At 37.5% G+C, this 25891-nt stretch overlaps 1 protein-coding gene across 4 annotated transcripts in view; it reads right to left on the bottom strand.

Annotated features, from left to right (window-relative positions):
- Positions 1-32: 32 nt before the first annotated feature.
- The window catches only part of mag (myelin associated glycoprotein), a 28644-nt gene continuing 2785 nt past the window's right edge, over positions 33-25891 (bottom strand). The window contains exons 2-13 of one of the 4 annotated variants that reach the window (XM_088998452.1): positions 19392-19497; positions 16353-16453; positions 16107-16168; positions 14665-15033; positions 13602-13898; positions 11867-12124; positions 9961-10221; positions 9577-9885; positions 8223-8322; positions 5714-5810; positions 5457-5510; positions 33-2658 (exon numbers count right to left, since the gene is read on the bottom strand). In XM_088998452.1, the coding sequence (XP_088854578.1) occupies positions 2503-2658; positions 5457-5510; positions 5714-5810; positions 8223-8322; positions 9577-9885; positions 9961-10221; positions 11867-12124; positions 13602-13898; positions 14665-15033; positions 16107-16161 (1956 nt within the window). In that variant the 5' untranslated portion in view covers positions 16162-16168; positions 16353-16453; positions 19392-19497 and the 3' untranslated portion in view covers positions 33-2502. Of the gene's footprint in view, positions 2659-5456; positions 5511-5678; positions 5811-8222; positions 8323-9576; positions 9886-9960; positions 10222-11866; positions 12125-13601; positions 13899-14664; positions 15034-16106; positions 16169-16352; positions 16454-19391; positions 19498-25891 lie in introns of all 4 variants that reach the window. The other 3 variants (XM_088998454.1, XM_088998453.1, XM_088998455.1) reach the window with 3 other exon arrangements.

Raw genomic sequence — 25891 nt, 5'->3', positions numbered from 1 at the left:
TTATTTATGTTTCGATGGAAGAAGACTACCAATTGACTGGGATATCCCTTTAATGGATGACTGATCATAAATACACAACATGTAGTATGTTTGAAATTATCCAAAGCAAAGTCGATTAACTGTCAAGTTGGACGTCTGGTGCAATTTTTGAAACTTTGTATTGTTCGTACTGGCATCCCGCTTCTTATCAAAATACATATGCCTTAATATGTTACTTATTGACAACGTGGTTATCGAATTAGACCATTAGCTTAGCATTGATACAGTTGAGTATTTCAAACATCTCTGACGTCAACAACACTGAGAACGTCCATACAAATGACCTCCAAAATGACCAAAAGAAGAAATCGTCTTTCAGCACAATTCGAGCTCATACATACATAGACAAGCACACACACATTGTCAACATGAGAAAACACGATAAACATGTGCTTTGTTGCGTTTTCCCCCGTGATCAGTCAGAGAGCCGTGCGTTAGAGACAGTGCGGTGGAATACAAAAAAAAAATATTTCCTCCATCTATTACAGACTTAGTTGCATTTTAAAATATTTTTAAAGACTCTTCAAGCAGACGGTGACATTTTGTTCACTGTACACGTTAAATACAATAAAAATACGGGCGTGAGGTGCCGTCTTTACCCCCATCGAGCAAAAGAAACGAGAGGATAACAGAAGCCCCTAAATGTCATGGAAGTGTAGCTTCTTCCCCTCGAGAAATTGTGATAGAAAGTACGACCCTATTGATCTTCTGTGTGGGACGAAAGGCGTTTGTGACAAAGCTCGAACCCACCAAAAAATGAAAATAAAAACAAAAAGAATCGAAGTTTACCCTTTCCCCGATGCTTTGACCGGCAGCAGACACAGTGACACACATAAACGCTGACTCATGCGACGCGAAGGGGTGTAATGATAAGTGCCTTTTTCCGGTAAAGACCGTCATAGGTGAAGGACCAAAAAAAAGAAAGAAAAAGAAAGAAAATCATTCGTGATATAGCCACACGTCGAACAATTGAAACACTGCTAACAATTTAGCTTCTCTGGATCCTCGCTTTAAGATGCTGAAGGAAAAACTAATGACACGGCAGACGAGCGAGGGAGAATCGGAGTCGACAGGGAAGCTAAGCTAACTGCTAAAGCTAACACAATAGGTCTCACAGAAAATGAGTGCATATAGTGATACCTTGGCTTACTAACTTAATTGGTTCCCAGACAGAATGTGTAAGGCGAAAAGTGTGTATCCCAAAAATTAATTTCCCCTAGGAAACCATTCAAATGAGAATAATCAGTTCCCAGATCCCCATAAAACATAAATTTCTACTTTCTAATTTTCTAAGCCCCAAAACTACACAAAATATACCTTATTTCATGTATAATAAATGTGCTATGGTATTATAATTAAAGAAATAAACTGTACTGTATAATCAGGTCGTTTTATTTACCTTTGTGGTGGTCGTTGATGGTTTGATCGAATGGAGTGGCCGGTTTCATCAGCATTAAACACTTGATGAGGAACATAACCTTCTTTCACCATCTTGAGGAATGATCCCTTGCAGGTGCTTTATCTGTGATAATTGGATTAAATTGGATTTGCCTTTATTAGTCTCACAGTGGAGAAATTTACATTTCCCAGCAGCAAAGTGATGAAAGTAGAAAAAAGAAAATTGTATCTAGTTCCTCATCAATTGTGTTCTGCTTAGCTGGGTTGATAGCTTTTTGCATCAAGTGTATCGCTTGTGCGGGTTGTTTGTGGAGCCTGATTGATGAGATATTTTAACCTTGCAGTCTACACTCTGCCTTTGAAAAAAAGTTGAAACTCTCTCACTGTCGTCTGCCGTTCTCTTTAATGTTAAAAACAGGCGGCTGCCATTTTGTTGTGAGAAGAACAGGCTCATTGAATCAGCTCCGTGTACGAAAAAAGTCCGTATGCCAAGGTAAAATTTTCATAAATGTAACGTTCGTAATCCGAAAAGTTCGTAAACCAAGGGGTTCGTAAACCGAGGTATCACTGTACTTGAACAGCCCTCGGAAATAAAACGAAGATAATAAAAAGCATTTTATACCTTAACTAACTGTTGCTTGAACATTGGGGGCTCTTGGTTTTCGATAAACATGTTCTAGTTTACGGTGGCGACGTAAGACAAGCGTGTATGCAAATGAGCATATCGCTAACCTACGCTAACACCATAGTAAGGTTAAAAATAAGAATAAAGTGAATATTTGTATGAAACTCATGAAAAATACAGTAAACGGGCAGCCATTTTGGCTGAAGACCTTCTTGACCGTGATTTTTGGCATACCGTTACACCCCTAGGAGAAACAACAACATGGGTGAGGAAGAAGGGAAAAAAAAGGCTTGTGCTATAAACGCTAATCAATTCTTCCCTTGGGTCAAAAAGTTAGCATTTAAGGATAAAATTTGGATCTTTGGGAAACCCAAGTCGTCGAGGGGATATTTGTTGCAACTGCGTCTCGCGTGGCCGAGGCATCAGGGAAGGATCGCCCTTCATTTGGCTTTGATTTCCGCGTAACTGGTGGTGCCGTCGTCCCCTGTCCCCTGGACCCCATCCGTGGGCCCACCCAACTCCAGAGCGGCGTAGTTCAACTCTCGCCTCTCCATGCCTGCCAAAGAGCCCGCAGGTTGGAAATCCCCGTCTTCTCCCTGGAGGAAAAAAAAAAAAAAAAAAAAAAAAAGGACGATGTTAACGTTGACATGGTTTGACTGGATGATTTGCTTGTAAAATTTTATCATTTTATCTGTGGTTTTATTTATGTCCTTGTTTTGTGATTGTAAAGTGTCCTTTAGAGCTTTGAATGGCGCTTATTAAAACATGTTATTATTATTACTATTAAAATATTTGTGCCTTTTTTTGGTTTGTTTCTTTACATATTGAGATGTAGTTGCACATTTGTCTCATTCGCAAAAAAATTGAATTTTCCAACAACAAATCTCACGTGATAAAAAATATATAAATAAATACATAAACAAACAAACAAATAAATAAAATAAGATGATGTTGGGAAATGTTTCCATAATCAAACTGCACATTTCTAAAAAAAAAAAAAAAAAAAAAAAGTTGAATTTTCCAACATCAAATCTTAAATAAATAAAATAAATAAATAAAAATACGATGATGATGTTGGAAAATTTTCCAACATCAAATCATATATATATATATATATATATATATATATATATATATATATATATATATATATATACAGTAAAGTCTCGTTATATCGATATTCAAGGGAGTCCGAAAAAATATCGATATAACCGGGACTATCGATATATCCGGCCCTGTTTGCATGTAATTTTCTCAGTGCGTGCATAGAAATAGTATCGATATAACCGGGACTATCGATATATCCGATATCGATATAACGAGACTTTACTGTATATATATATATAGAGTTGAATTTTTTAAGAGTTGAATTTTCAACAGCAAATCTCACTTTACAAAAATTAATAAAATAAGATAATGATGTAATTTTTTCCATTATCAAATTGCACATTTCTAAAAAAAAAAAGAGTTGAATTTTCCAACATCAAATCTTATAAAAATAAATAAATAAACAAACAAATAAATAAATAAATAAATACAAATAAGTTGAATTTTCCAAAGATAACTCTACAAGTTGAATTTTCCAACATCAGATTTCGCGTTATAAAAATATAAAATAAGAAGGTGATGTTGGAAAATCGCACATTTCTAAAAAAAGTGCATTTTCTATCAAATCTTACATTATAAAAACAAATAAAATAAGATGATGATGTTGGAAAATTTTCCAACATCAAATCGCACATTTATAAAAAAATAAATACAAAATAAAAAGTTGAATTTTTCAACAGCAAATCTCACATTACAAAATAAATAAAATAAGATGATGGGAAAATTTTCCATTATCAAATTGTACATTTCTAAAAAAAAGAGTTGAATTTTCCAACATCAAATCTTAAATAAATAAATAAAAATAAGATGATTTTGGAAAATTTGCCAACATCAAATCGCACATTTATATATAAAAAAAGTTACATTTTCCAAAGATAACTCTAAAAGCTGAATTTTCCAACATCAGATCTCGCGTTATAAAAATATAAAATAAGAAGATGATGTTGGAAAAATTTAACAGCAAATCTCTTTATTACATAAATAAAGAAATAAATAAAATAACATGATGATGTTGCATAAATTTCCAACATTAAATTGCACATTTATAAAAAAAAAAAAAGAGTTGAATTTTCCAACATCAAATCTTATAAAAATAAATAAATAAACAAACAAACAAATAAATATATAAATAAATAAATACAAATAAGTTGAATTTTCCAAAGATAACTCTACAAGCTGAATTTTCTAACATCAGATAAAAAAATAAATAAATATATAAAATAAGAAGGTGATGTTGGAAAATCGCACATTTCTAAAAAAAGTGCATTTTCTATCAAATCTTACATTATAAAAACAAATAAAATAAGATGATGATGTTGGAAAATTTTCCAACATCAAATCGCACATTTATAAAAAAATAAATAAAAAATAAAAAGTTGAATTTTTCAACAGCAAATCTCACATTACAAAATAAATAAAATAAGATGACGGGAAAAATTTCCATTATCAAATTGTACATTTCTAAAAAAAAAAAAAGAGTTGAATTTTCCAACATCAAATCTTAAATAAATAAATAAAAATAAGATGATGTTGGAAAATTTGCCAACATCAAATCGCACATTTATATATAAAAAAAGTTGCATTTTCCAAGGATACGTGGAAGAAATTTTCCAAGGATAACTCTAAAAGCTGAATTTTCCAACATCAGATCTCGCGTTATAAAAATATAAAATAAGAAGATGATGTTGGAAAAATTTAACAGCAAATCTCTTTATTACATAAATAAAGAAATAAATAAAATAAGATGATGATGTTGCATAAATTTCCAACATTAAATTGCACATTTATAAAAAAAAAAAAAGAGCTTAATTTTCCAACATCAAATCTCACATTATAAAAATAAATAAACAAAAAGTTACTTTTTTTTTAAAACATCAAATCTCACATTTCTAAAAAAAAGTTGAATTTTCCAACATCTAAACTGCTATTCCTAAAAAAAAAAAAAAGAATTTACCCAAAAGAAATCTCACATTTCTAAAAACAAAACCAAAATTAAAATTAAAACAATCAATCACAGACACATTTCAATGGAAAACTACCAAAGAACTACTGTATATTCCCAAGAGAGCGCCCCTAAAAGTTGCATGCAACATACACAAACAAGTTAATGGTTACTAGTGGGAGGCTTACGACATATTAGGTGGGCAATTATGGAAGTTAGCGATGGATGTAGCCATGCAGACGACATTTTGGCGTCGAGAACAAAAAAAAAAAAAAAAACGGAAACAGCGTACAGAAGCGAAAATGCCAATTGTGTGTGCGTTTCGCCAAAACTAAAGAACCTTACCGTGCTCTCCTCTAGAATGGAGTTAAACTTTGAGCCCAACAGCTCTGTCTTAAGCTGTGCAGGAGTTTAAGGGAGAGAAGAAAACAGACAGAAGAAAGAAAAGAAAAATGCAGAGAAGCGATGAAGAGAAAAAACTGTAGGAGGTGGGGTTTGGGGTCTCGACATGTGTACATGTCTGGGGAGGGGACGACGATGACCGCTCGTTTTGACTTAACATCTTACTTCGCGTCATCGTGAGAGTCATCGGCATGTCTCACCACTTTCTTCCTCAGATTTTGTTTGTCCTTCTTGACCGCGCTGTAGTACAACGCAGGGTTCTCCAGGACCGCGTCCTGTCTAGGGAAACCATTCTCTCTGGGAGAGGGGGGGGGAGTCAGCGGAGTCACATGATCAGACTCGGACCATGGCGACACGCTAAGCCTTTCCATCCATTTTGAAACGACAAGTGCCGTCGGGTGATGCTGGATGCCGTGGTGATGATGTGGGGGTTTGGCATAAAATGGGGGGTGGCGAAGGGGGCGGGGTTTAATTGGTTAGTGGGGATTTGTGAGTTTGTCATTTTGAGTTTCAATAAAAAGCAATTTAGTGGATTGAGCACAGGAGGGGAGGGACGTTGAGGGAGTGTAAAGAATCATGCCGGTATGTCTGTGTAAGCTCTCAGTCGTACAGGGAGTGGTCCATCGATGAAAAGGTTTATTCATCCGTCATCTGTATTTCTTTAAAGGGGTCGGACGTTTCGCTCCTCATCCGAAAAGCTTCGTCAGCGAACCGCCATGCTGGTGTGAGGTTCAATTTGGATCGTGCTTACAACAGATTTCTTCGATCTTTACCACATAGGCTTAGTCATGTTGATGAGGTGATACCAGGGCGAATGGGGGCAATCAGGGCCAATCATAGAACATAAGTAAGTCAGGACACAAGCTGCTCACCTGCATAAAAAACGATCCTGCAACTGTAAAGTGACCTTGAGAGTTTTGAAAGGCGCTTATAAATGTATCATCATCATCATCATCATTATTATTATTATTATTATTATTATTATTATTATTATTATTATTATAAGAAGTCAGCAGATTAGCTTCAAGGGAATAGTCCTCTGCTCCCCCCAACCTTAAAGCAGGGACTTATCAAAGCAGAGGTCTGGCACTGCCATCTCTGGTAATTAAGGATATATATATATATATACAGGTAACATCCGACTTACGACCAGGTTCCGTTCCGACCAAACGGTCGTAAGTCAAAATGGTCGTAAGTCGAAATCCATTCAAAATGTTGAATAGAGACTCGGTGCTGGACATCCCCCCCCCCTGCGGTGCCAGGCGTAGAATTAAAATAAATAGGATCTTGCGGTCGTGGTCGTAAGTACGGGTGGTCGTAAGTCGCGCTGGTCGTAAGTGGGATGTTCCCAGTATTTGGCTTAGAAATACCAGAAAAAAAAAATAGTTCGCTGACGAAGCTTTTTGGATGAGGAGCAAAACGTCCGACATCTTCTTAGAAGTACAGATGGCGGATGGAGAAACCTTTGCATCAAACATGCCCGTAGAATTTTATGTCGATAAGGGATGTAATGGTATGTGCAAAAAATACATTAATTTAAAAATGACAGTTTGGTACATACCTTAGCTTTTAATCCTTTCAGATGCACGCGATAACACATTATTTTTTTGTCTTTGAGTTTTCTTTTGTCATTTTGTGTCGTTGTGTGTCGTGTGGACGAGATACGGATTGTTTTTCGGCATTTTTTGGACACAACATACATCAAAAATGAGAACTCATGGACCATTACACTCCTTTTGGTGTATCCCGTTAAAGGACAACCGACACCATTTTTTTTTGTTTCCGAACTGACATCAGAAAAATGTTTTATAGCATATAAAATACCCAAAACGCGCAGGTTGATATTTTTCGTCAACTGAAAAACACCAATAAAAATGACTTTAAAGTGTCCCAAAACTACTTCAAAATGATCTCAGAAAGTTTCAGTTTCAGAAGGTCCCGCCCCCTTGTTCGTGACGTCACGCCAAGACGTCTTGCCATGCTTGAGAATCAAAACAGTGGCTTCAGATTCGGAGAAGATGCTTTCTTGTTACTCATCCAGTTATGAATATGATTCAAATAGTTCTGAAGAGGAAAGCATAAATGTTTATATATTAAAGAAGTCCTTCCATATCATTTTGAGGCGTCTGGACTCCAATGTAGCGTCCCAGAAAATGCACAAGATGGTGCCCAGGCTCCGTTGGAAATGGGGTGATTTGTCTGCTGGGAATTTGTGTCAACTAGTATCAAATAGTGGTTTTGGTGCAACACACAACGATTTACCATCGCATTATTTATGTGTTTTCCTTCTAATTTCACCATCAACACGGATCAACACGAAGTTTTCAGACCAAACAAAGTAACCAAAATGCATTGTGCGTCGCTTTCTCGGTCAGGGGCGTTCCTTTAGTGACGTCACGTCAGGCACCGTCATCAACTCGAAAACAAGACTTCTTGAACATTCAGCGTGAGTCTTAAAACGTAAAATATAGCTATATGCCGTGGAATCTTTGTAAAATACGCTCAGTAGAAGTGATTTTACAAATTATGGACACAACTTATCCGGAGGCGTCGGTTGTCCTTTAAGTCTTTCATCAATTTCAAGCCCTCTGAGCGGGAAACGGAAAAAAGTGGTACGATACTCACGTCCACCATGTCAATCAATGTGTCGGTGTCGTTTTAGAATGGATGACAAGGCTTAAAATGTTGACATCTTTGATGGTTTCTTACTTTTTGTTGTTGTGGCCCACGTATCTCACGGCCGCGATGATGAAAGCGATGACCGCCACTCCGCCGATGGTGCCCACGATGACTGCCATTAGGTATTTCTCTGGAATGCCAGGCGGCGTTGCGTGTTTTGTAAAATCGGCTCTCAACGTTAGCGAGGCTTTCAGTGATAGTCGGGAATTTAACTCATTCACTGCCATTCACGAATGTATTCGGGTATTGAAAATCGTGACGTAGAGCGCAATTCCCAATTTTGTTTGGGTTTTGGTTTTTCTTGCGGTGGGTGTTGATGAAGCGCTTTTCAGACCTCTGGCAATGTTTTTCCCTTCCACCAGGTGGCAGAATTTGCCTTTTGTCCATGTTAGCGCTTTGTTACAGCTTCAGCTGGTGTTAAAGCGCTATCTAAATCAATATGGATGTAATGTATTTTGTATAGTCGCCCCCATTTCAATCTCAGATAACTCCAGACCCATATAACTTGGGAATTAATTGCTTTTATCTGTTGAAAGAAGAGAGTCTAAGGTTTCTTATGCTAAATTGAATCTATATGTAATCCTTAAACTCAATATTCTGTGGGTCCTGGAATTTGAGTGACAATGACTAAAACCCTGGCACTGGGGTGGACACATTTTTGCCCATGGTCTGGAAATGAATAAATTAATAGCATTCGCTGCCATCCCAGAATTTATTCGCGTATTGAAAATTGACACGGACCATTTCCGAATGTATTCAGGTTTTGGTTTTTCTTGCAGCGGTGTCGATAAATCGCTTTTCAGACCTCTGGCAATGTTTTCCTTTCCTTGAGTGAATGGCGCGTGTGGCTGCCGCTGCTCACCCACAGAAAAAAATATCCTGTGACTAAAGTGTCCTTGAGAGTTTTGAAAGGCACTTATAAATGATTTTTTTTGTATTATTATTATTATTATTATTATTATTATTTATTTATTAATTATTATTATCATTATTATTATTATGATAATAATAATTATTATTGACGAGTGGCATTTGCCTTTTGTCCACTTTAACACTTTGGTACAGCTTCCGCTGTTGTTAAAGCGCTATATTTAATCAATGTTTTGGATTGTATTTTGTACAGCCGCCCCCATTTCAATCTCAGATAACTCCAGACCCCATATAATTTAGGAATTAACTCTTTTTTTTCAGATGAAAGAAGAGAGTCTAAAGTTTCTTACGCTGAATTGAATGTTTATGTTGTCCTAAAAGTGAATATTCTGTAGGTCCTGCAATTTGATTGAAAATGACAAAAACCCTGGCACTGGAGCGGACACATTTTTGCACATCGTCTGGCAGTGAATGAGTTAATAGCATCCATGATGCGAGTATTTCCGGTACTCACTCTCCTGCTGCAACTCCAAGACGACGCTTTCTCTGCCGTACACGTTGGAGACGCTGCAGTGGACGTTGACGGCAGGGCCGCCGTCGCTCACCCGTTCGCCTTTCTCCCGTAGTTTGATCATGCCCGTGGAAGTATGGCCGTCCGTGTGCGTGTAGAAATTGTAGCGGCCTTCCGTCTCGTTGATGGTGACGTTCAAGTCGGGTAAGTAGAACTCAATAATGGGCTCGGGGTTCCCCGAAGCCGCGCAGACGCATTGGACGCCTTCACGAACCACCGTGCATTTGGATTCATCCAGGAAAATGGGTGCATCTAGCGAAAAAAAAAAAAGAAAAATTCACGCGCGGGGATCAAACGTAAGAATTAGGATTTGTGGTCCGCACTTACACTCCACGGTGACGTTGAGGGAGCTGCTGGCGCGGCCGTGCTCGTTCTCGGCCAGGCAGCGGTATTGGCCGTCGCTCTGCGGCGTGATGCTCTCAAGCTCCAGCACGGACGACTCGTCGGCGGTGATGGTGCCCACCGTTTCGCCGTCCTTAAGCCAGGTGAGGGTTGGGGACGGGCTACCCTGAGTGCTGCAGTGGAGCGTCAGTGAGGCGCCTTCCAGCACGGTCATGGAGTCGTTGACGATTGGTTCGCGGGGAGGGTCTGAATGTGTCATAAAAAAAAAAAAATAGTGTTGCACATTTGAGCCTGTCAATTTTTTTGGTGCTAAATTTATCAAACCGTAGGATAAAATAGTCAATCAGAAATATTATTTAAAAAAATATATTAACTCATTCACAGCCATTCACAAATTTATTCATGAATTGAAAATATGACGTAAAGCGCCATTTCTTGTTTGAGTGCCGATAAAGCGCTGGCCATGGCCTCTGGCAATGTTTTTTTCCTTTCCACAAGGGGGAAGCATTTCCATTATTCATCCATGTTAGCGCTTTGTTCCAACTTAAGCTGTTGTTAAAAGCGTTATATAAACCAATTTGTATGTATTCCATTGTATTTTGGACAGCCGCCCTCATTTCAAGCTCATATAACTCCAGACCCATCATTTATAATAATAATACATTTCATATATATTATACATTTTATTTGTATCTATGTATTCATTTATTTTTGTTTATCTATCTATCTATTTATAATAATAATAATAATAATAATAATATAATAATAATAATAATACATTTCATTCATAAGCGCCTTTCAAAACTCTCAAGGACACTTTACAGTCAGGATATTTTTCTGCAGGTGAGCAGCGGCAGCCACAGGCGCCTGCCTATTTACTTATTTATATATTTACATATGTATTTATGCATTTATTTGTTTATTTACTTACCAATTTACCTATTTACCTACTTGCATATTCATTCATTTCTTTGTTTATTCATTCATTTGTCTATTTATTTACATATTTACTTATTTATTTATCTATCTATTTCCTTACGTATTTACGCCCTCATTTCAAGCTCATATAACTACAGACCCATATGATTTAGAATAATAATATATTTAATTTATAAGTGCCTTTCAAAACTCTCAAGGTCACTTTACAGTCACAGGCAGCCACACGCGCCAGTGTTCACTCAACCCGGAATTAACTCAAATGGAAATAACGCTAGCTAGATAGCCAATAGATAGCTAATAGACAGCCAATAGATAGCTAGCTAGATAGCTAATAGACAGACAATAGATAGCTATCTAGATAGCTAATAGACAGCCAATAGATAGCTAGCTAGATAGCTAATAGACAGCCAATAGATAGCTAGCTAGATAGCTAGCTAGATAGCTAGCTAGATAACTACAGTAAAGTCTCGTTATATCGATATTCAAGGGAGTCCGAAAAATATCGATATAACCGGGACTATCGATATATCCGACCCTGTTTGCATGTAATTTTCTCCGTGCGTGCATAGAAATAGTATCGATATAACCGGGACTATCGATATATCCGATATCGATATAACGAGACTTTACTGTATTAGATAGATACCTACCTGTATATCTATTAAATAGCTAGCTATGTAGCTATTACATAGCTAACTAGGCAGCTATATAGCAAATAGCAATTTAGTAATTAACTGTTTTTTTTGTGATGAAAGAAGAGCGTCTATGGTTTCTTATGCTGCATTGAATGTTTATGTAGTCCTAAAACTTAATCTTCTGTGGGTCCTGGAATTCGAGTGACAATGACAAAAACCCTGGCACTGGAGTGGACACATTTTTGGACATGTCTGACAGTGAATGAGTTCTTGTAAAAATGGCCTGGGTTGAACTGCGACGGGAATTGAAAACTCACACTTGACGGCCAGGTAGAGCGACGTATTCATGGCGCCGTAGCCGTTGTCGCCGACACAGGTGTAGACGCCCTCCTCTGACGGCGTCACGTCATCCACGGTGAGCGTGAGGTTGGATGCCGTGTCCCACACGAGTTCCTGGTCTCCGAATTTCCAGGAAATCTTGGCGGGGGGGTTACTGTCCACCTCGCAGTGCAGAGTCACCGAATTGCCTTCCATCACCTCGGAGGAGACGTTGACCCACACGGATCGGGGCGCGTCTGGTTAGGTGCAAAGTATTTTGGTATTTTGGTTTTAATGAAATTGTTGATTTATGAATATATATACTCATAAATATACACACATATACGCATACATACATACATACATACATATATATATATATATATATATATATATATATATATATATATATATATATATATATATATATATATATATATATATATATATATATATATATATATATATATATATATATATGCTAAATACTTTTCAAAATATTTTACAAAATGCATTTTTCCTTTTTTTGTTGTTTTGGAAGTGGGATGTTGTTTTTTGGGTGGTGAACAAATTTCTCATTTTCAATGGAGTTTAATCCACATTTTAAATTCTAATTATTTTTTTTTTTGGGGGGGGGGGGGGGGGGGGTTAAGAAAATTCGAACTGTCCTCTAAATGCATATTTCTGCAATTCACGTAGATTGTGCTTATACTTGGAATGACCAAAATATCTTTTAACCAGGCAGTTTTTAAAAATTGTATATATTTATTTAAATATTTAAATATTTATTCATTCATCCATTTATTTATTTAGCCATCTATTTATTTATTTGTTTATCTATCTATCCATTTAATTACGTATTTACATATTTAAGTGTTCCATATGTATTCACATATTTAAGGATTTATTTATTGATTTCTCCATTTACTTATTTGCATATTTATTTATTTGTTTATTCATTCATTGATTCGCCCACTTATTTATTTATTTATTTATTTATTCGTGTATTTATGTATTTATTTATCTATTTACTTATTTATATTGATGTATTTATTTATGGTACATATTTGTTTTTTATTTATCTATTTACTTACATATTTACATAGGTATTTACATATTTATTATTTATTTCTTTTTTTACTTACTTGAATATTCAATTATTTGTTTATTTATTCATTCATTTATCTATCTCGCTATCTATTTATTTGTTTTTTATCTATTCACTGATGTGCACATTTACATATTTATTGACATATTTACATAGTTTTACATATTTATTTATATATGTATTTATGTGTTTATTAATCTATTTACTTGCATATTTGTTTGGTTATTTATGCATATGTTTGTATATTCATTCATTCTTTCGTTTATTTATTTATTCATTTCTCTATACCTCTATATATTTATTTCTCTATTTACTTGCTTGTTTACATATTTATGTACTTATTTACACATTTACATATTTATTTACATATCTATTTATTTGTTTATCAATTTATCCATCTATTTAGTTGTGTATTTATTTATTTATTTACTTCCTGTACAAGAGCTTCCTGTAGAAAAATGTCTTTTCACTTGCTATGTAGAAAACATGTCTTTTGATGATATTATTTTGGATTATAATTCCAGTTCTTGAAAAATGGAAATATGGGGTCACCACACCCCACTCCCCCCAAAAAAAGAATATGTGACATCACGACCAGTGAACAATGATGTCATTTTTCAACTTACACTTAATATCCAGAGAGACAAGTCTTTCAAAGACCATGGTGGTGTTAGGGTAGTACACTCTGCAACCCAGCAGTTGACCGTTGTGCACCGGCCTGGGGGTGAACACCAGAGTGCTGGACTGTACGGCGGTATTTCCCTCCTCATCGTCGTCGGAGCTGAACTCGGGATCGGGCAGGTAATCCGTGTACATCCACTGGATCTCAGGATTCATGTCTGGGCAGTTGTCGGGGACGTGGCATGTCAGCGTCAGGCTCTCGTCGCTCACAATCTCATCCGGGACGTCGATGTTGGGTTGTTCTAATGGAACAAGCATACGGGTGTCTTCATAAGATTAAATTACAAATTACAGTGATACCTTGGCTTACGAACTTCCCAGACAGAGTGTGTAAGGCGAAAAGTGTGTATCCCAAAAATTAATTTCCCATAGGAAACAATTAAAATGAGAATAATCCGTTCCCAGGTCCCCATAAAACACAGGTGTCAAAGTCAAGGCCCGCGGGCCAAATCCGTCCCGCCACATCATTTATTTCGGCCCGCGAAAGCAAATCAAACTTGTTAAATTCCATGATGATTGCTAAAATCGGAGCCAAAATTTCATATTTTTGGATGTCAACCACAATAAAAGTCATTATTCTTGACTTCAGTTTTGAAAACGAGTTATTCAGTAATTTGCTGTGTGCTCTATATGTAATATTTGAAGGGATTTAAACATTCTAATGGGTTCCCCAAATTCATAACGGCCCTCGAGAGGAAACCATAACTACAATGTGGCCCGCGGCAAAAAATGACTTTGACACCCCTGCCATAAAACATAATATTCTACTTTCTAATTTTCTAAGCCTTAAAACGACACAAAATATACCTTATTTTATGTATAATAAATATGCTATGGTATTATAATTAAAGAAATAAACTGTACGGTATAATAAAGTTGTTTTATTTACCTTTGTGTACCTTTCCTGTATATGACAGTTGTCCATGTTAAGCGCTTTGTTACAGCTTCAGCTGTTGTTAAACCGCTATATAAATCAATATGTATTATATTGTATATAGTGTGTCTTACCCAAAACTTTGAGATCAGCAAAATCCGGAAAGGTGTACATGTTGGCCCCGCCGAGATCAGCTCGAAAGTAGTATTTTCCCGAGTGCTCCGGTCCAAGATTGTTAATGAGCAGCGTGCAATTCCTCTGCTGCAGGTCGCCCAGCATCTTGGTGCGACCCTGGTAGCTCTCGTGAAATACATCTGTGCGGGTCTTGTATACCACAGGCGGGAAGAGCTGCGGGTAGGGCTGGCCGTAATACCAGATGCCGTGGACGCCGCGGTAAGGCCGGATCCCCGAGGGGTACATGAAGGTACACGGGATGACCACGCAGGTGTTGGTCATGGCCGAGATGTCTCGCGGCACCCAAACGTTCCATTGGGAGTTGACATCTTGACAACGATACATCAATCAACAGAAACATTCAATTCCATGATTGTCAAAACTCGAAAAGCAAAGTACAGTGATACCTTGGCTTAAAAACTTAATTGGTTCCCAGACAGAGTGTGTAAGGCGAAAAGTGTGTATCCCAAAAAAATAATTTCCCATAGGAAAGCAGTAAAATGAGAATAATCCGTTCCCAGGTCCCCATAAAACATAATTTTCTACTTTCTAATTTTCAAAGCCTTAAAACTACAGAAAATATACCTTATTTTATGTATAATAAATGTGCTATGGTATTATACTTAAAGAAATAAACTGTACTATATAATAAAGTGGTTTTATTGACCTTTGTGATAGTCGTTGATGGCTTGATGGAATAGAGTGGTCGGTTTCATCAGCATTAAACACTTGAGGAACGTAGCCTTCTTCTTTCTTTCATATTTTACCTTGTTCCTCATCAATTGTGTTCTGTTCAGCTGGGTTGATAGCTTTTTGCATCAGGTGTGCAGATGGCTTGTGCGGGTTATTTGTGGAGCCTGATGGGAATTTTAACCTTGCAGTCTACACTCTGCCTTTGAACTATCAAAGTTGAAACAAGTCCAAATTTTCTGTTTTCTATCCATTTTGTCACTGTCATCTGCCTATCTCTTTAATGTTTAAACCACCTCCCCTTACTACTGCGTTCTTGACCAATCACGTGGCTTTAACCAAAGACTGGGGCCAGGGAATAGAGGACAAAAAAAATGTCGGCTGCCCTTTTCTTTTTTGGAGAATGGCTTCACTCTGTCTGTCTGTAACCCCCACCCACTCACAGCTGGGTTCTTGACCAATCACGTAGCTTTAACCGACGACTGGTGCGGGGAATAGAGGACCAAAACAAGCCGGCTGCCACTTTCTTGTGAGGAGAACGGGCTCATTCGCGAACGACATCACACTCATTGTGGCAGCTCCGTGTGTATCCCAAAAATAGTTCGTATGCCAAGGTAAAATTTTCACAAATTTAACGTTCATAAACCGTAAAGTTCGTAAGCCGAGGTATCACTGTATGCTTGACAGTTTTAATGTTCCGAATATTTCTTACCATTGATGATTAGCAGTAGCGGGAAAAGCAGCGTCAAACACCACATGGCGTCCATTCCACACCTGTGGAACACACAAACATCCTGTTAGTTCCAACACATGCGTCATCGCCATCGTGAAAAAAAAAAAATACATCGCAAATGTCAGCGGCATGAATCACTCCCACCATTTGCGTTCATTTTTTTGTTTTTTTACTCCAGAAGCCTTGGGATTCAATTGACTGACATCTCGCTAGCACATTGAATACCTCGGAACTGTGATGAGTCAAAGTAAACAGATGTTTAGTGGCAGAAAATGCTCCACTGGTGGGTGTTTGCTCACACCCGGATGGCTTGACAACCTTCTTCTCTACAAAAAAAGACAATAATTACACAGGCTGACAAAGCACAGAAAATTCAGTAAAGAGCAGCTAAAGGTTGTTTTCTCTTGGATGAATTCATCTTCATGACAAAATTGTGGATTCCACTACAGTGGACCCCAATTTTTTTGTCTATGCCCAAAGACTAATAAAAAAATACAATTGGGAAACATTATCCTGATGTCGGTTATTATTTCTGCATGAAAGGGTTAAACAAGCGATTTTTTTATTGTTTTATCTATTCATGAAAATGAATTGGTTCGAGGAGATATAAGTGAAAAATGTGAGTAGAGACTCGTTTATATGTCCTTATTTCTTTCAATACATAATAAATAAAAAGAAACATAACTAAATAAATAACACATAAATAAAAAAACTAAGAAATAAATACACAAACAAATAGAAATAAAGAAATAACACACATAAAAACTAATATATGAATAATAAATAAATAAAGATATAAACAAATACAAACACATAAATAATAAATAAATACACAAATGTACAAATAAATAAAAATAAAGAAATGAACACATAACACAATAAATAAATACACACATAATAAATAAATACATACATAAATACACAAACCAATAAACACAACTAAATAAATAAATACACAAACAAATAAAAATCAATTAATAAATAATAAATACACCACCAAACAAATACACAAATAAGTAAATACATAAATAATAACGAAATATGCAAATACACAAACAAATAACCACAAATAAATACAAAAACAAATAAATAAAAATAAATAACTAATAAATATATAAATACAAACAAACAAATGTACAAATAAATAAATACATAACACATAAATAAAAAAACGCTAAATAACTAAATAAATACACAAACAAATAAAAATCAATCAATACATAAAAAATAAATACCACCAAACAAATACACACAAAAATAAATACATATATAACGAAATATGCAAATACACAAACAAATAAATAAAAATAAATAATACATAAATACACAACCAAACAAATACACAAATAAATACATCGATAATAACTAAATAAATAGATAAATAAACAAACAAATACCCAAATAGGTAAATAAAAATATGTACATAGATAACACAATAAATAAAAATATAAAGATAAATATATACATACATAATAAAGAAACACATTAATACAGAAACACACACACATAAACAAACAAACAAACAAATAAATAAATAAATAAATACATCCAAAATTTAACAATAATATGATGCAAAGGAGCAAATCTTTCCAAATTTCCAACTCGGAGCACCTGAATGGTCCGAAAATGGTCAAGCACTATGAGACCACGACCCGGTGCTATTTTTCCTTTTTCCCCCCACAAAATTTGAGATGATTTTCAAACATTGACACTGTGCTCTGCTAACATCGCACAGGCTAAAAAAAAGCTTCACGGTTTTGCTTCAACCATCTGTCTTATTGCTGCTCACCAAATTCTCCGGCAATCGCTAAAACTCGGGTGCCGTCACCGGTACGCCAATGATGACACTTGTGAAATAGCATGACCTCATATTTTGTCGCGATAGTGAGTTAGTTTGTGTACCAAGCAGATGAAAAAAAGGCCTCAGTGGGAGTCACTCATCATCATGGCCTAAGCTCATTCAAAAATGAAAGCCTCGCACTGTTGACGCATCACATCGGCTTTGTTTGGATTACTGATGCCGTCTGTGTTTCACGGACGGTGAAGCAAGCGGTGACGCACTAACGAACCATATAGAAAATACATCTTCCGTAATGTACAAAAAAAAAAAGTCGAACCGACATGGGAAAAAGAGGATTGATGCGTCATTTGGTGGCAGCAGCAGGCGTGTACAGATGGCAGGTTGCGCGTGTGGATTTTGCAATGTTGAGTTGCATGAACACAGCTCAACATGCAACTAAACTGCTAAAAACAAAATGGCTGGCAACTTTGTGATGTGACGCCATTTTACATGCGTACTTGAGATCGGGAGTCATAAACCAGGGGAATGATTCCAAATGGCATGTTCCATACTATACCATCACTAATGTGATATTCAGGGAATTGAATAGACTTTTATGGGGGAGGAAGTGATTGATCTGCTAGTTACCAATTTTCGACAAGGCTTTGGCTGTCTCTCGTGACATCGTACCTAATGGCTCCTAACGGTATTATGAACACTGTTGCGCTACTGCATCACAGAAAACAAAGTTACGCAGAAATTTAGGGCTTAAAAAAATAGCCACTGCAGATAGACTTATTACTGTAGTGTTTTAAAGGACAACCGACGCCTCTGGACAAGTTGCGTCCATAATTTGTAAAATCACTTCAAATGACTTCTACTGAGTGTATTTTACAAAGATTCCACCACATATAGCTATATTTTACGTTTTAAGACTTGCTCTGAATATTCAGGAAGTCTTGTTTTTGAGTTGATGATGATTCCTGACGTGACGTCACTAAAGGAACGCCCCTGACCGAGAAAGCGACGCACAATACATTTTGGGTACTTTGGTCTGAAAATTTTGTGTTGATGGCGAAATTAGAAGGAAAACACATAAATAACGCAAGGGTGAAGCGTTGTGTGTTGCACCAAGACTACTATTTGATATTTGAAGTTGACACAAATTCCCAGCAGACAAATCAGTCTGCTACTGGGTCTGGAATGTATGCCCACTATGAATGTGACTTTACTGTCAAGTACGCTCTTGCAAAATCACCCCACCCCGAGATGTCCGGACCCATACAATCCCAATGTTGCGTCAAGCTCTGCGCCATCTGCACCAGGACAAAAGGCAGAGAGACGGTCGAGTGAGTCCAGACCCGAGAGGCGGTGACCCCCCCCCCTTGACCTCTGCTCCCAACCTCCGTCGTCAGCTTTCACAATGGCCTCATTGACTGATGGGACAAACGAGAGCATACGCTTTCCTCGTACAAACTACTTGCCTCATACCAGCCTCAGCACCAGGCTCCCGTTCCGCCTCTCTCACGGGCTTCTTGTTCGTCTTTCCCGTTCGTCCACGCTCGACCACTCGGAGACGTTCAAATTCTGCTAGGGGAGAAAGACACAAGTCAGTGAAAGCAAAAGCGGGGCGGATTTGTTTTACAGTGTGATGATAATTCATTATTTGTTCTAATTTCAATAAGGGAAACAGCAAACAGAGTTCGCTTATTAAAATAAATAAAAAACACGCAAACAATAAATGATTGCGACTGCAGTCATTGCTAATCACAATATCGGAATTTTTAGTAGGTAGAATCATATAGTCAACAATATTTAAGCAAAATATGCACCGCCAGACGTGCAAAAATGTGTCCACTCCAGTGCCAGGGTTTTTTGTCATTGACACTCAAATTCCACAGAATATTGAGATTTAGGACAACATAAATATTCAATGCAGCTTAAGAAACCTTTGATTCTCTTCTTTCATCATAAAAAAAAGTTAATTCATAAGTGATATGGGTCTGGAGTTATCTGAGCTTGAAATGGGGGCGGCTGTCCAAAATACAATACAATACGTACATATTGATTTATATAGTGCTTTAACAACAGCTGAAGCTGTAACAAAGCGCTAACATGGACAAAAGGCAAATGCTGCCACCTCGTTGAGGAGAAAAAAACATTTCCAGAGGTCTGACCAATGCTTTATTGGAACCCCCGCAAAACCCAAACAAATTCGGGAAAGGTGCTCCACGTCGCACTTTTATATTCCTGAATACATCCGTGAAAAGCAGCGGATGAGATAAGATAGAACACAGGAAACGCTATCAATATTTCCTCACACTCCTAACATGTAAAACGTTCTGACTCATTCAACAGTCTTTCAAGTTTGCATATTACCAAAATAAAGTAAAATGACTCTCCTTTTCTATTCAACAGACAGTAAGAGCGTAGCGGCTTTCACTGTGGCATAGCGACGGATTGGTCACTGGCACCATTCGATGTTTGTGTGTGTCTGTGGTGTGGGGAGTTTGTAGACCATTTGCTTGTTTATGTATGTATGTATGTATGTATGTATGTATGTATGTATGTATGTATGTGTGTATGTATGTGTATGTGTGTATGTATGTCTGTATGTGTGTATGTATGTATGTATGTATGTATGTATGTGTGTGTGTGTATGTATGTGTATGTGTGTATGTGTATGTGTGTATGTATGTATGTATGTATGTATGTACGTATGTATTTATTTATTTATTGTCAGGCTTCGAGTACCAGGGGCTATTGCGTCACTACCCAGTAAAAACTAACATACATTAATTACGGAACGGTGTGTGTGTGTATATCGCCACATGAAAGCGTGCACAGTCATGCTAATGTCCAACTTGGCACTAGCTTCTTTGTGCCGACCAGTCGGGCACAAAAGCCTCAGAGGAAGATGAAGTGGAAGGTCACATAGTTGCGCAACCCACGTCGCCGAGCGTGTTAGCGCCTTTGACGCTAAAACACGTGTGTAGCGTAGGCGGCATGCAGCGTGCCAAATGCTAATAGACCCGACTCGGCATTCCCGTCCTTCGTAGTTTTGCGGATGTTATATCAATGGTTCGTAACTTTGTTAAAAGGTACCGAAGCCAAGCAGTTCAAATATAGAGGTAACATCCAACATATAACCATTTAACCCAACAGACTTCTTTAATCAATTGCAAATATTTATGCTTTCTTCTTCAGAACTATTTGATTCATATTCATAACTGGATGAGTAACAACAAAGCATCTTCTCCGAATCTGAAGCCATTGTTTTCATTCTAGAGCAAGGCAAGACGTCCTGGCGTGACGTCACGAACAAGGGGGCGGGACCTTCTGAAACTTTCTGAGGTCATTTTGAAGTCGTTTTGGGACACCTTTAGTCACGGGTGTCAAAGTCAAGGCTCGCGGGCCAAATCCGGTCCGCCACATCATTTTTTTCGGCCCGCGAAAGCAAATCAAACTTGTTAAATTCCATGATGATTGCTAAAATCTGAGCCAAAATTTCATATTTTTGGATGTCAACCACAATAAAAGTCATTATTCTTGACTTCAGATTTGAAAACGAGTTATTCATTAATTTGCTGTGTGCTCTATATGTAATATTTGAAGGGATTTAAACATTCTAATGGGTTCCCCAAATTCATAACGGCCCTCGAGAGGAAACCATAACTACAATGTGGCCCGCGGCAAAAAATGACTTTGACACCCCTGCCTTAAGTCATTTTTATTGGTGTTTTGCATTTGACTAAAATATCAGCCTGTGTGTGTTGGGTATTTTAGATGCTATAAAACGTTTTTCTGATGTCAGTTAGGAAACAAAAAAAATGATGTCGGTTGTCCTTTAAGGGAAAATAAAAATATGATTTAATAAGTGGTTTTGAGTCGCTCAACTTGGCATGTGATATCATTCAGATAGGATGCAGAATCCCCATTACTTGCGTGTGAATTAATTTTGTAAATATTTGACAGGCTGTTTTTTTCTCCGTCAGAATGACCAGTCCTATTAAATTAATTATCATCTTTATTAATTTATAAATGACCTGCTCTCACTTGAATTTTACTGTTGGTCATAATGTTTCTATTCAGAGAGCTAACTATGTTTTAGGTGGTACAAGCAATGAGGAGTGATTTTGAACAGCCTCTGCTTTATTTATTTATAGTTAAGCGTGAACATACAGAGCATCTGAGCAACATTTGGCAGGAGAGTACATAACACGAATCAAGCTGCCAGTGGGCAGATGGCAATCCACGGGCCTTCACAGCCGTTTGGGAACGTTGCCTTCCGCTCGGAACCAAAGGGGGTCACCATCGAACGGTACCAGCTTCGACACACACACACACACTCATACGGATAAATACAAATAAAAATGGCGCCAAGTAAGCAGACATCCCAGGAAAACAGAAAGGGAAGAATTCCTAACATGGAGCCACTTTAAAGGCAATTCTGACTTTAAAACACACGCAAATGCACACTTACACACACTTCATCATTTACAGTGTCCTTGAGTGACAACCATCTTGTGTTCAACGTTTGAGTTTTCAAGTTAAAACATGGAGACTTTCTTTTTTATTGTACGGGTTTGATTTTATCTAACATAAAAAGCATATAACATCTTATACGGGATCAGCTTCGATGTTTGAAAAGCATGATGTGTTGATGTTTTTAACACATCTACCAAAATTAAATGAACAAATGTTTTTTTTAAAGTGATGGTTCATTTATTTTAAAGTTTCATTATCTCAAAAGCCTGATGCTAAACAAATGTTTTCTTTGTACAGTGATACCTTGGCTTACGAACTTAATTGGTTCCCAGAAAGTGTGTGTAAGGTGAAAAGTCTGTATTCCAAACATGAATTTCCCATAGGAAACCATTAAAATGAGAATAATCCGTTCCCAGGTGCCCATGAAACATAATTTTCAACTAAACAAGCCTTAAAACTACACACAATATACGTTATTTTATGTATAATAAATGTGTTATGGTATTGTAATTAAAAAAATAAACTGTACTGTATAATAAACTCGTTTTATTTACCTTTGTGATGGTCGTTGATGGCTTGATGGAATGGATACCTTTTGCATAAAGTGTCTCATGGAGCCCTGGGTTGTAAATCTTGGAAGTTGTGATATTGCAACAGCAACAGATGCCGGCAGACACCCTAGAAACTTCATTAATAGCTGGTTCCCTTGCTTGTCTTTTGTCTTGGAATTGTACAGATGGCTTGTGCGGATTATTCGTGGAGCCTGATTAATGGGATATTTTAACCTTGGAGTCTACACTCTGCCTTTGAACTATCAATAAAGTTGAAACGAGTCCAAATTTCACTGTGATTTCTATTCATGTTCTCACATTATCATTTTTTTCCACTTTTGTTTTTTTGTGTTACAAGTACTGTCGACTGGCTTCCCTGTTCATGTGCAGCTCTGTGTTTCTGTACCCCCCCCCCCCCCCCCCCTCACTGCTGCATGTGTCCCGTCCCTCCTCTACCACGGGTCTTGACCAATCACGTGCAGCTTTAACCGAAGACTGGGGGCGGGGAATAGAGGAAAAAAAACAAGTCGGCTACCATTTCCAGCTCCTTGTTAGGAGCTCCAAGAACCAGCACGTTCGCGAACGACACATCACTCATTGTGGCGCTCCGTGTGTTTCCCGAAAAATAGTTTGTATGCCAAGATTATATTCTCACGAATTTAACATTCGTAAATGGTAAAGTTCATTAGCTAAAGCGTTCGTGAACCGAGGTGTCACTGTGTTTGATTTTTTTGTTAGTACGTCAAATAAATGCTAAGTTTGTGGTGATATTTTTTTCTATCGCTTCCATAAACACCAAAAGAAAATTCAAATATAATCTCTTCAAGAAAGAGCAGAGCATACACAAAATCAGACAAGCATTCCATTTGACGTCACGCAGACATCAAAACAAGTCATTATTCGCGCCTACTTGCCACCTAGCATACACAGCAAATGACCCTCATGCTGCTACACCCCGCGCACACATAAACGGAAGGTACCTGTGTAGGCAACCTGCCAATTGCTTTCGCCGTCACACTAACACGCGAAGAAGCCAGTCACCACTCTGTACCAAGCCGCAGGGTGGCCCGCCACGACCCCACCGGCATCCGCACCCCCCCCCCCCCTACCATGAAGACCCCCACCCCTGGCCCCTCTCTAACTGTATGACAATCAAGCCTTTAGTATGGCAGCATTGTTCGCCCCGAGCCTCTGCCATTCGTTACAAAGGGAACACTGTTCCTTTGGTTTTTGCCTACAATGTGCTAATGCTACGTTACATTCTGTCCTGTTAATATCTCCATCAAGGCACTTTCAGAAAAAAGGGTGTGAATTATATTGAAAATCTGAATTTGAAATACAAGTTAATACCATAAAATGTATTTCGGGGTATACTGTTTTTTATGTGTAAGAAACTATTTTGAACATAGTTGATGGCTGCATGGATTCAAACGTACCACTATAGGGTGTCGGCGTACACAGACAGTCATTCAATCTTACTGACCAGAGTCAATATTTTTTTTCATGAAAGATCTATTACAAAGAGTCACTAAAACATCAAGTTAGTATCTTGCGGGGAGAAAAAAATATATCTAATTCCGCTAACCTGAATTTTGAAAATATATGTAAGTCTTACAACAGAGTACGGTTTGCTAAATCGATACTACATGAAACCTCTGGCAAGGCACATAGCTCATTTTCACGACATTTTAAAGAATGTGAGTTGTTTGTTAAAGGACAACCGACCCATGCGATTGACGAAAAGAGGTTGTGTCACGTCTCCTGTCTCGCATTAATGGTTCTCACGTAAGTGATGACAGCACAGTCATCAAAAAGACGCTAAAAAGCAATGGAGTGAGTGTTTTAAAGGACAACCGATGCCTCCGGACAAGTTGTGTCCATAATTTGTAAAATCACTTCAAATGACTTTTACTGAGCGTAGTTTACAAAGATTCCACCGCATATAGCTATATTTTACGTTTTAAGACTGGTGCTGAATATTCAGGAAGTCTTGTTTTTGAGTTGGTGACGATTCCTTACGTCACGCCACGACAGGAACGCCCCTAACCGAGAAAGCGACACACAATGCATTTTGGGTACTTTGTTTGGTCTGAAAACTTTGTGTTGATGGCGAAATTAGAAGGAAAACACATAAAAAACACGATGGTGAATCGTTGTGTGTTGCACTAAGACTACTAGTATTTGATATTCGCTGATACAAATTCCCAGCGGACAAATCAGCCCATTTCCAATGGAGTTTGGGCGCCCTCTTGTGCATTTTCTGGGCGCTACTTTGGAGTCCAGACGCCTCAAAATGAGACGGAAGGACTCCTTTAATCGATTGCAAACATTTATGCTTTCCTCTTCAGAACTATTTGAATCGTATTCATAACTGGATGAGTAACAAGAAAGCATCTTCTCCGAATCTGAAGCCATTGTTTTGATTCTAGAGCTGGCGTGACGTCACGAACAAGGGGGTGGGACCTTCTGAAACTGGCCATTTCCGGGTTCATTTTGAAGTAGTTTTTGGACACTAAGTCATTTTTATTGGTGTTTTGCATTTGACTAAAAATATCAGCCTGCGTGTTCAGGGTATTTTAGATATATATAACATATTTCTATAAAACGTTTTTCTGATGTCAGTAAGTAAACAAAAAAATGGTGTCGGTTGTCCTTTAAAGCGCTATAGTAAGGCAGGTGTTTTAGTTCAGATTGTATTTTAGTTTTGATTGTTATAATATATTATTTTTACTAATTATTTTTGGTACTTTTGTTGTTGACTTCATACTTTTGTTGGCAACATTAGTGTAAAAATTCAATTAAAAATAAACCAATCAACCTCCACTCACAAGTAGGACGCCAGGACATCCAAAAGTGTACGAAACACACTATAGCAGGCTTTGTCCTTTCTGGGACTCAAGCCTGCCTGACACGACACAAAACCGTAAAGTGGAAGCACAGAACAC

Source organism: Hippocampus bargibanti, linkage group LG06 (assembly GCF_051943395.1).
Source record: "Hippocampus bargibanti isolate YZ-2025 linkage group LG06, ASM5194339v1, whole genome shotgun sequence".
Taxonomy (NCBI): domain Eukaryota; kingdom Metazoa; phylum Chordata; class Actinopteri; order Syngnathiformes; family Syngnathidae; genus Hippocampus; species Hippocampus bargibanti.
Note: the sequence above shows the minus strand (reverse complement) of the source record. Positions and strands in the feature narration are given on the sequence as shown.